The sequence below is a fragment of the Cyprinodon tularosa genome, unplaced genomic scaffold (genome assembly GCF_016077235.1).
Source record: "Cyprinodon tularosa strain WSP-4 unplaced genomic scaffold, ASM1607723v1 ctg239, whole genome shotgun sequence".
In the NCBI taxonomy this organism is placed as follows: Eukaryota; Metazoa; Chordata; class Actinopteri; order Cyprinodontiformes; family Cyprinodontidae; genus Cyprinodon; species Cyprinodon tularosa.
Window position 1 is genome coordinate 1,310,173 of NW_024038892.1, and position 12,515 is coordinate 1,322,687.

At 36.0% G+C, this 12,515-nt stretch overlaps 1 protein-coding gene across 3 annotated transcripts in view; it reads left to right on the plus strand.

Annotated features, from left to right (window-relative positions):
* The first annotated feature begins 6,173 nt into the window (after nt 1-6,173).
* LOC119785002 (RNA-binding motif, single-stranded-interacting protein 2-like) overlaps nt 6,174-12,515 on the plus strand; it is a 35,015-nt gene continuing 28,673 nt past the window's right edge. For 2 of the 3 annotated variants that reach the window (XM_038287370.1, XM_038287372.1), the window contains exon 1: nt 6,174-6,348. In XM_038287370.1, coding sequence (XP_038143298.1) covers nt 6,277-6,348 — 72 coding nt within the window. In that variant the 5' untranslated portion in view covers nt 6,174-6,276. The remainder of the gene's footprint in view (nt 6,349-12,515) is intronic. The other variant, XM_038287369.1, reaches the window with a different exon arrangement.

Genomic DNA, 12,515 nt, shown 5'->3' on the forward strand with positions numbered 1-12,515 from the left:
CATACAAACTCATATATTTCAGATGTTTATTTTGTTTAATTTTGATGATTACAAATGACAACAAATGAAAATCTCAAATTCATCATATCAGAAAATTAGAATATTGTGAAAAGGTTCAAAATTGATGGCCCCTGGTGCCACACTCTAATCAGCTAATTAACTCAAACCACCTGCAAAAGCCTTTAAATGGTCTTTCAGTCTAGTTCTATAGGCTACACAATCATGGGGAAGACTGCTGACTTGACAGTTGTCCAAAAGACGACCATCGACACCTTGCACAAGGAGGGCAAGACACAAAAGGTCATCGCTAAAGAGGCTGGCTGTTCACAGAGCTCAGTGTCCAAGCACATTAATAGAGAGGCGAAGGGAAGGAAAAGATGTGGTCGAAAAAAGTGTACAAGCAAGAGAGATAACCGCACCCTGGAGAGGATTGTGAAACAAAACCCCTTCAAAAATGTGGGGGAGATTCACAAAGAGTGGACTGCAGCTGGAGTGAGTGCTTCAAGAACCACCACACACAGACGTATGAAAGACATGGGTTTCTGCTGTCGCATTCCTTGTGTCAAGCCACTCTTGAACCACAGACAGCGTCTAAAGAGAAACAGGACTGGACTGCTGGTGAGTGGTCCAAAGTCATGTTCTCTGATGAAAGTAAATTTTGCATTTCCTTTGGAAATCAAGGTCCCAGAGTCTGGAGGAAAAGAAGAGAGGCACTTCATCCACGTTGCTTGAAGTCCAGTGTAAAGTTTCCACAGTCAGTGATGGTTTGGGGTGCCATGTCATCTGCTGGTGTTGGTCCATTGTGTTTTCTGAGGTCCAGGGTCAACGCAGCCACATACCAGGAAGTTTTAGAGCACTTCATGCTTCCTGCAGCTGACCAACTTTTTGGAGATGCAGATTTCATTTTCCAACAGGACTTGGCACCTGCACACAGTGCCAAAGCTACCAGTACCTGGTTGAAGGACCATGGTATCCCTGTTCTTAATTGGCCAGCAAACTCTCCTGACCTTAACCCCATAGAAAATCTATGGGGTATTGTGAAGAAGAAGATGCAATACACCAGACCCAACAATTCAGAAGAGCTAAAAGCCACTATTAGAGCAACCTGGGCTATCATAACACCTGAGCAGTGCCACAGACTGATCGACTCCATGCCACGCCGCATTGCTGCAGTAATACAGGCCAAAGGAGGCCCAACTAAATACTGAGTGCTGTACATGCTCATACTTTTCATGTTCATACTTTTCAGTTGGCCAACATTTCTATAAATCCTTTGTTTTTATTGGTCTTCAGTAATATTCTAATTTTCTGATATGATGAATTTGAGATTTTCATTTGTTGTCATTTGTAATCATCAAAATTAAACAAAATAAACATCTGAAATATATGAGTTTGTATGTAATGTATGAATATAATATACAAGTTTCACTTTTTAAATGGAATTACTGAAATCAATCTACCTTTTCATGATATTCTAATTTTATGACCAGCACCTGTATATATATATATATTCATATAAAATGGATAACTAACCAGAAAAGAAATACAAATTTAACCCTTCCATAGTTTCTGACTGTTTAATTGGTCTTCACACCTTTTTTTTTAATATACAGATTCTTAAATAAGATAATTTCATTTGATATTTATGATTAATTAAAAAAAATTTTAATGTAGCTATTTCACTAAGTGAAATAATTGAAATAAGATCCTCATGTAGAAATTGTTTTTGTTTGTTTTTACAAAGCAGCCTACTTTTATTTAAACAACCTGCACCAAAGATCGCGAGAATTGTGACAATTATCTTGCTGTATCTATTTTACATAATTGTCCTAAACGTTTCTTTGGATTGTCTTGAATTTCAAATAAAGAATCAATTTTGGTAACTTCTATAGTTTTTATGGGGATAAAATGTTTGATCAGCATGACAATCTCGACCTACAGAGGGCGCCGCATACATATAATACCTGAAGGAATGCACATTTGGTTATCTGACTGACTCACACAAAAACGAAACCAACATAAGCTTGAATGCATAGTGGGTCAAATGTTATAAGAAATGATAAGAGGGATTTCAGATTTCCAATCTGAGACCTGCTATTTTCAAAACATATCTGAAACACTGAAACATTATTCCTTCTGCAGGTCTTTGCAATGCATACTCCCGTCCCCATTTTTGGTGTATTTGACAGAAGGTACCAAAAACAGGGGTAATAGAACAAGAAAAAAAGAATTACTTAATTCTTGATTTCACTTCGTCTGAAGTCAATAAGGAGTGTTTTTGAGTGACTTTCAATTTACTGATGTTTATTTCAGTGCCTAAATTACGGGAAAGAATGTGAAGAATCTTAGAAAATCTCACTGATATGTCACAAAATCCCTTTTATACCAGCTGTTCAAGGTCAGTTAGTGATGTCTGATGTTCTTTCTTTAGCCCAAAAATTTTTTTTGTAATTCATTTAATATAAATTACAAGAGATACCACTAAATTTAAGCTAATTAGACATTGCACTCACTCCTTTTTGTAAACCAGCATACTATCTGGTGTCACCTCAACCTGAGAATCTACCTTTTGTTACAGGAGGAGGACTGAGTACTGTCAAGCAGAGAGAGACAGACACCAGCATGCTGTGTGGGAGACAGCTTGAAAGAGTGCCAGCGTAAACACTCTCAGACCACATGTTCTCCCATGGCAGAGGAGCTGGCCTCTTTCCAAGCACATCTGCACACAATCCCTCAGCTCTTAGCAGGCCAACCAAGGAGTCAGAGCAGGGCAAAGGAGGGAGAGACTGGGGGGAGAGAAGTAGTCCCAGACACTTCAAGGACCTGAACTTTCTTTGATCCAAGTGTCAGCGATGGCTTAGAAATGTGTAAATTAAAAAAATGGTTATTTAAGTTTACATTTGCAGCACAATCCACATCACAACACTAGTTTTGCAAGCCTGTTCAATTTTTTCTTTTTTGTTGCATTATTATTATTATCATTTTTTTTATTAATACTATATAATGCTCACATTGGAAAACAAAAAAAACAAGCTGCACCTATTTTTCAGTTCTACAAGCTTTCCCTGCTTGCTGCCTTTGATTTGGGAGGAAATTAGTGGCTTTGTTCTGGCAAGATGATCACTGAGCATACATTGCTGACAACACCTGAGGAATGCAGAGCATGCAACAGCAGCCTGTGTTCACCCCCGACACTGACCCCACCTTAAATCTTCCTTATCTGCAGCCCTCCCCCATATCAGCCAACAGCCATAAAAAAATAAAAAAAAAATAAAAAAACTTTCCACAAGTCTTCAATTTATACATTTTTAAAAAATACTTTGATTCCTGTTTTTTAGATTAACCTATGTTTCCGGCAGGCCACATTTTTCCCTCTCACTGATAATTTGCACCCCCCAAACTGGCCTTCATCTCTGGAATTTACTGCCACTCGGGTTCAACACTTACACACCACATCAATACATTTCATGCATCGATTAAAACATGGGGGACTAACAGCCCCATATGAGCCTAACCGTGTCCAGCCTAAAAGAAAGCAGTTAATCTCTAGTAAGAAAGAACATCATGGGGGGGAAAATCAGATTGTTATGAAAATGCAACTAATGATTCAAACTTTGAGGTTGTGTGCATCCTTATGTTTTGGAAATAAATACAGAGAGAGTCTGAAATCTTTAATAACACAGTATGGATGTGTTAGAATTACATATAATTTCCTTTCCTCACACTTAAGGACCAGTCAGTCAGGGTGCACAGGACAAGGCAAAAGATTGGGGGGAGTTGCCAAGCAACTCCTCATGAGAGACAGACACCTCTTTTTATAACAGGATAAGAACTGTCAGATAACATGACTGCTGGTAAAAATGGAAAATAGCTGATATTTTCTTTTTAAGTTTTAAAATAGTAAAAAAAAATAATGTCACATCAGATTTTATCTGACTTTATTGTATGTATTATTTTTTAGGATAACTAAGTTTTTAAAAGTGACTCACTTGCAAATTTGATACGGTATCGTTCTTTGTCTCAGTTAATCAGTAAAGTTTTTTGTATAATAAACATAAAAACATACTTTTGTAAAACTATCTCACCAGAGAAAATGTCACTTTTTCTTATTTCTTAATTTTTAAGATCCATTCATCTTCTTTACCACCTGTTCATTAGGCTGGTGCCTAGCTCCAGCAGGCAGCGTAAACTAGACATGTCACTTAAATCTTGTGTTTGTCCAGCTAATTATAAACATTTTGTCTTTAATTGAAATTTAACAAAACAAAAGATTTCTCATAAATTTTCCAGGCAACCATTGAGCATACTTCCTTTATAGAGTACATTATGTTTGGTCTGATTTTTGTTATTTAACATGTAAGGTTTCCTCATCCACTGAAATTCTATAAATAGTTGCTATCTTTGGCTATCAAAGATTAGCCACATCCTTGATTTCTAAATGTCATATATTCCCACTGTTTCTGAAGTACAAAAATGTAAATATTTTTAAATTAAATTATGTAAGATTTTCTTCTTTCTTTCATCATAGCATATGGTGATGAAGTAATAATTTTTAAATACTTGGACTGGGATTTTGTTCATTCAGCGTCTCGCCTGCTGGTTCTAACTGAAACTTTAAATCAATTCTCAGACTTCCTTATTGTGGATGACTTTGATATCTATTTGAAAACTATGAGCAAAAGCTTAACTCTAGCCTTTAATGGTCATTTTGAGGTTTACTTGACTTCAAAGGTTTTCCATTACTACTATCGCTTTTCACACTACATCCTTGAGACTGTATTTTGTTTTTTGTTTTTTTTTATTGCTTGACGGATCTGTTCTCTAAAACCACAGTTAATCACAATATATGGCTCAATGTAAACGTTCCACAGGGTTGTGTTCTTGGATCCTTTCTGATGATATATGTAACGTATAATAAAAATTATAAATCAGTTCTTTTGAAAAAAATCTATTTTTAGATAGCTAGGCAAAATAAGGCAGATTGTGTACGAACATCTCTATGACTTACCAATGTTGCCAACTTAAGGTCTATATCACTTAAACACAGCACTAATATCTATATGGCAAAAGCATTTTTTTCTTGGTGTAACTGTAACCACTGTAATAGAATGTTTGCCAGCAAAAGTCAGATGATAATATGTACTTTAGTTCTGCCCATTTTAGGTCTTCGCTAACTATGTGGTATTTATTTATGACAAACTGATAAGACCAAACTGAAATAAAAATTAAACAACAATTATAAAACTGAACTGAGTTGAAAAACTTTAACAGATGCCAGAGTACCACTGTGTCCCAAAATCATTTATCTGCCTCTCCTGGCTGCCACATGCAAAGAATGATTAATAATGTCAGCCAAATGTCCTCCAGGTAGATGAGGTAAGGTGTGCCAGCTGTTTTAGATTAGTCTCCATGCTGAAGAGGTTTAACTCTTTCACTTTAATCCGGGGAACCCAAGCTAAAATCCAGGTTGTATCAAGAAGGAAATCCAGCATTAAAACTTTGTCAAGTTTGTTAGCAAGTCGAAATGACTGGTTTTCCTTTGAAAACTTTTAATCACTTTGACTTCATGATCTGGTTGAATTGTAAAGTGCCTTGAGATTTCTTGTGTTGTGAATTAGCTCTATATAAATAAACTGAATTGAATTAAAAATTGAACAAACACATCTAATATTTTGTATCTCCTCAAACTGATAGTGCTTTAATACTTATATTGCACTTTTTTTTCTTCATTTTTTTGTGTTTAACTAGATGAAATAGAAAAAAGCTTTCAACTTCCACATTAGTAGTTAGCAACACATTTAGCCAATCTTCCTTTTTCTGACTTATGTGTTCACCTTTATGTGTTCTTCATCAAGCTGAAGGTGCAGATCTCAATACAAGCAAATCCAGAGAGCCCCCTAAAAGAAAAGGTAAAAAACAATTTAAGAATATTTGCTTAGACAAAGCAAAACAAAACAAAAATCATAAATAAAAAGAATTCAGATCAGCTGTCTTGTGCATTTAGGAAGGGTGTTTATATTATATTATATTATACAAACAGGAGCATATATGTGGGTAAAAAAAAAAAAACTATGATGTTACTATGAGTTTGAATGATTGTCCCAGAACGAACGGGCCATCAGCTTTCACACATCAACATATAGGCTGTGCACTTGGTGTGCGCTGAGTGTGCGCGCTGTGCAGAGAGCAACTCTAATCACCGCCGCTCTTCTGACTGAATTTCCCTGACTGACGTCAGCTGACTCTCCGCTCCTCTGGACACAGCGCCGCGTAAAAATGCTGCTCTCGGTGCCGCCAAGGACAGGAATCAGCCCGTACGGCGGATACACCGGCAAAAGCCACAAGAAGGTAAAGCAGCCCCCATCCGACCACTTGTGTTTCTCTTCTCTTAAAGTAGATCAGCCATCGATGCGGCGCTGTGCGAGCTCCGTGTCTCCACTTAAAATCTGCTCGGCTGTTTTAAGCTGCAGTGTCCTTGAAATTGGATCACGTTAAAACTGTTACTGTGTTTGGCTTTAATTTATTGTGCTAAACTGTTATAAAGCAGAGCAGAGTCTGTTACTGTGTTCCCTGAGGATTACTTGAACAGTTTGCTTTCGTTTGTTCCGACACGGTCTCTTCCTGCCTACGCAGAGAACAGTTTTAGAAATGTCCCTGTCTTGGTGCGCCTAAGAAGCGCAAAAGATCATTTCATTTTCAACTCTAATTTTAACCGAATTAAACTCGCTAATGGAATAGTTTTTTTTTCGATTGGATTAAACCCTAGTTTGTAAAGTTTTTTTCCACTTTTACGCGCTCCATGATGCCCCACCCCTTCAGAAATAATTACTGAGGAGGTTTGCATAGCACTTTAAGTAGAGAGGAAAGTACAGGCAGTCTGTTTTAGATCACCATACTGAATGAGCAGATTAGCGGAATAGCACAGTGACTTGAAACTGGAACAGTATGCGAGCTGTGATATTGATTGGCTTGCTCTGGGAGATGAATAATTCATGAGGGTTAAATTGTCTATTCTCAGCCGCTTCTATAGTGCAGACCATATATTTGACATAGAAACCACTTTAAAAACATTAGGTTTTTTTCCTGTTTTTGTCATTTCTTTTGGAGTTGTTTTCTGCAGATAAAATCTACTCAATTGGAATTGCAAGGCTTCTGCACTATCGCAGTTCATAAAGAACTGGGAAATGGCTTCAATTATTTTTTAAATTCAGAGTAGAATCATAATTCCGAAAATAAAAAAAACTAGAATAGGTCTTGTTGTTCTGAGCAGTGAGATCTAGCGCCTCCATTGAGAACCACCACTGCCCCTAAGCTTTGATAACTCAATACCAAATAGCCTTCACCTGATTAATGATACAGCTTCACCGATACAGTCATTGGAGCACACAGACCCTTGTTATAGAAGCAGAGGATACTCTCTATCACAAGAGTCTCCTTTGCTGGGTGCGCCTTTGGAGTAGAAATATAACAAAACATTTCCCCCCTTTCTTTCATGAGATCATCTGTTTTGTTGAAAGTAAACAGAAAGTGGGAAAGTTGTGCCATCAGAAACGGGCATTAATCTCCATTAATGTCATTTGAAACATAATACAATGATATGTAACTGAATTAATTTGCTTTGAAAATTAAATTTGTCTTATTTTACTTTTAGTTCCATAGATTAATTTTAGTTTGAACATTCAGTTTCCTTGTGTAAATCAATGGTTCCTTAAACCACAGAGTATTCACCATCTTGACCATATCGGCATGGAAAATGCGCAATGTTACACCTGCCAATGCTAATTTAGTCTCTTTAGCTACAGGTAGCAGTTGCAGTTGACCAAAGCCAACCTCTTGCATGACAATTCTTGTGGTCCTCTACTGCAGCCCGAATGCCTTAAAGTTAATTTAACCTGATGTGATATATCATTCCATGAATCTGTGTTTTTTAAGGACATGGTTGTTTGTGACAAAGTAGCTCAATTTTCAAACTGAAATTGAATATTAGAAATCAAAGTGAAAAGGGAAAAATTGAATTTTCAATGTAAAAAGAAAAAAATAAACAAAGCAAATGCATTGTTTCAAAATATTCAGTTTCAATGTAGTGAATTTAAATTTTAGACTAATAGAATTGAATAGAATTCCACTTTATTGTCATTGCACTGTCATGAGTACAAGCAACGAAATGTGGTTTGCATCTATCCAGAAGTGCTATACAGGATATAAATATTATTACAGGTGTATGTACAAGCAAAAAGTAATAGCTAGGGACTGTAAAAAGTTATGTATAAATATGAATATGGGTGCTACATGCACAGCTACATTATACAGATTATGCAGAATATACAGGAAATGTTAGGAAAAGGATTATGTATGTATTAGCGCGTTTATAATACAAGATAAATAATGGCAGATAAGATTTAGTCAGGGTAATTCAAATTCTCAGTTTCTGGTTGTGCACGTTTCTGCCCATATTTGTTATGAATGCCAACAATGGTTGATGTAATAAGAAACCTTTCAAATAAATTTCTAAAGGATGCATTCTAAATGTTTGACCTCATTACTTAATGTTCATAAGGTTTTGATGTTTTTTTTTATTTCTAAACACCCATGACCATCATATAACAGTTAATGGAACTACCAGACAATAACCAATCAGAGCACACTTTTTTATCCAGTTCAATTAGCACTCGTTAGTTCTCCTTCCTCACACCTCATCTAAGATGTGGCCCTCATTGGAAATGAAAGGGTTAAGAAGCTCTGTTGTTTAGCTGTCAGTAGCATAGTACTGTTGTGGCTAAACAAGCTAAAGCCTAATATAAACCAAGACTTTTGCTCCAGTGCAAAAAGCTGTCAACCATAATTTTAATGACAGATCTTCACCTATAGTAAACTGGTATTTTCAATCATAAAACAACTCATACTAACACATAAATATGTCTGCTGAAAACTCGTAGAATGAACAAAAATAATGATCGACTGAACCAAATTTTAGTCAATATCTAATCAAAAAGTTGGGAGCTGGGTTTCTTAACACAAAAGTATTTAGATTTGACTTAAACTGGTATTGAATTCTGGCTTCAAATCACTAATGTGCTTGGTTAAAATCGAAACTACTCTAAAAGCTAATATGTGATACAGCCCAAAATGTATTGCTAGAGTGCTCTCTGAAAAAGATATAAATGAGCATGAAAAGTGAGCAACCGTATGAGTAAGTTCATGGAAAACATCCGAAACAGCTGAAATGAAGCTCTTCCCGTCATGCCTGTGTCATTCCCATCACTTGCTCACAGCTGGAAGGAATTTAGATTGCTTAGATTAATGACCCGGAATTCCTGGAATCCTGAATTCAGACAATGTGTTTGCTTCCACAGGGGCTCTAAAAACTCTAAAACCTTTCTCTCCTGAAGTGAGACTTCCAAGCTTTTTTTCCCCCCTAGGAGATAAAGTCACACACAGAGGAGAGACTTGTAAATCCAGCATCAAGTGGTAACCCCTGCTCAGTGTCGTTTATTATTTAGAAAAGGGCGGAGAGAAGAGAGGGATTAAGAGATACTCCCCTTTTTACTCTGCTTCCCATTAACTTCAAGCTTTTTTTCTCCCTCCCGCCTGTTTCACATTGATTTCTGCTAAAAGCAGTTTTAGGAGAGAGAATAGATTAAAGAGTGAGTAGTGGAGCTGCGGTATATTGAGGGTTCTCATCACTTCGCTTATGTAGCTCCTTCCTCCTCTTACCGCTTTACTTTACATATTTGGGATTTAATGTAAATGTTATACTGTGATCTTTTCCACCGGGCATTTAACCAGTCAGGTTGGTCTGTTTTTTTGTTTTTTTTAAATAATTCTCCAAGTTAACAATGTAATCTTGTTTTATTCCTGAAATGCAGTTCTTAAAACTTGTTGTAGAATGATTAATGATAAACCAATTTCAGCTAAAGTTTGATTTGGTTGTATAACTAGGTATATAATTTCTAATTTATTTTTTTGTTTAACCATATGATCGTGAAAGTGGTATCAAAACTGGAGAATGGTCATTTGATTTAGGAGTAAATTGCGGGTTGAAAGGGTGAAAATCGATTAATGCCTTGGTAATGAAGAAGAAAATATAATGCAGTTTAATTTTTCAACAGCGAGGTAAAATATAAAGTTTAACAATTATTTTCTGAGAAAAGTAGTACATGTGTTATTGTATAAAAACTGCTTATTGATATTTTATAGCTTAAAGCAAATTTGGGTTAAGAAAGAGTTGTGGCACATATTGAAAAGTGAGACGGTAGGTTTTCGCTATTAATTAGAAAGTTTCCACATCCTGTTACCCTTGCTATTTTTGTTCTGTTTGACTGAAAAAGTCCTTGAGTCACCTGCGGTCTCTTCAGGCTTCAACTCTGCCACTTCCAACTGTAATCTTCTCATCAGATTTTATCTAATGACTGAGGCACAAAGTCTCTGCACCACGCTGGGAGACGCTTATGTCACATCTCTATCTAAAGAAATATATAAAAAGATTAATGTAGCTCTGCATCTGTACCTAAAAATAAAAAAAATATAATAAAGGAATTTTGGAATCATATTTTTTCAGATGTAGGAATAGGAATAATACGTTGTAGTGTTTAAGTCCCATGTTTTCCATTTGTATCTCTGATTCCCAGTGAGAAGAAAAAATGTTTAACAGACCTAACTTTTGAATCCATCCAGTCGTACATAATTTTACTCACCTCACACTCTGGATTAACATCGTGAATACATTTGATTTGAGATTCTTTTGGTCAGATCAGTATGAGTACAAACCTTGAGCTTATAGATTTTATTTTTAAAGATGTTGACAGCATGTTCAAAACTTTCCAACAATAGTTTTGAAACAATGTGGCTCTACGGTTCAACTATGCTTTTTTGTTGAAATGGCATTTAGTCACAATAAAGTAAGAAGTGTTTAACGCCATATACATGAGGTGGTGTGCATTATTGTTACACTATATACAACAAACATTTACTGCTAGATTGCTAGAGATTTGAAGAGACTCAAATATCAAAGCAACAATCTTGCAATAAGAAAGAAACACTAAGATATCCTGTTTGCATTGACAAAGATTATCATCTGATCCTTAATTATTAAGGAAAAATTATTAAATGCATTAAAATCCAATGAAAAGTTACATGGCTGGGCCTGACACAGCAGGAGCCAACACATATTCATTGTTTAGGAAAAAGGCGCTTCAAATGTGACATAAAGAGTTTAAAGATATAAAAGAAGTTGTTCTTCCTGATGCCCAATCATTCTATCATTTTTAGACCTGGGCAACACATTTACTTTAAATATGACAGCATACATAGAAAACAACGAAATGGTATTGTACCACCTTTAGTTTTTAACACCATGACTTTCACCATGTTTTTTGTATTCATAAATATTTCCCAACAGCTAAATGTCTTTCCTGCCAGCATCAGAAGGATGTAGCAGTCTTTTATTAGCCAGCTGGACAGCAGTGTGCAGTTGAGATGGGACAGTGGTAGAAGTTGCTCTATTTTCTCACTGAGAGGACCTTAAACGTTAGGACTGTAATCATGGAAAATTAGAGCACTTTTCATCCCTAAGCTTTAAAAAACAAATATAACAAAACAAATACCTAAAAATAAGTACAAATGTGTTGACTGGGTCGTTCAGGGATTTGGCACAGATCGGATGAGAGCTGTAAGATATTTTTAATGGTTTCAAGATTTTTGTTATATTCTCCCATCCTATCCCTAATCCCTTTGTGCTTTTCTGCATGCATATTTGTTCATGATTGCACCATTACATTTAAAATGACCTTTTATGGCTGGAAAAACACCTTGAGCTGGAGGAGTAGGAGGGGGTGAGATGCATATCTGACTCCTTGCCATGGTTTTCTCAGATGAGGTTTAGCAGAGTGGTTTTAATGAGACATTATCTTCTGACTTGAATGCACATGAGAGGGATTAGCACTTTTCCCTAACAAGTTCATATCCCAATTAGATAGGCCTCACCAGCCAGGCCTCGGCACCGGACTCTCTGGGCTCTCCCAGCATATCTTATCTCTCCAAGCTGCTGAACGTGCATCCCTACTGATGTTTTACTGTACTGTTGCTGCTTTTATAAGAGAGAAATATTGAACAAAGTAAAAAAATATATATTTTAGTGCTAAAAGATTTGAAATGTAAATGTCAGTATTGAAAATATATTACAGCTAGATTGAAAGGGTAAAGAAAAGCTTTAGCAACTGCTTATTCAAATCCTTTTATTTACATGATTTAGATTTATAAGTGATGTAAAATATATTTATTCTAAAATAAATGCGATCATATTAATCAGCTATTCTGTTGATTGAATGTGATTGATAAATCTTGTATCTACCGGATCTGCCTCTCAAGAAGTGTAAGCTTTAGAAAGTGCTTTTTGGTAATTCTTTGTTTTTTCAACCCATTTGGATCTCCAGGTTATAAAGCAAATCATCAAAAAAAAAACAACAACAACAAAGAGTTAGTTTTTCTACTCTCCAGCAATCCTAACTAGTTTTGGT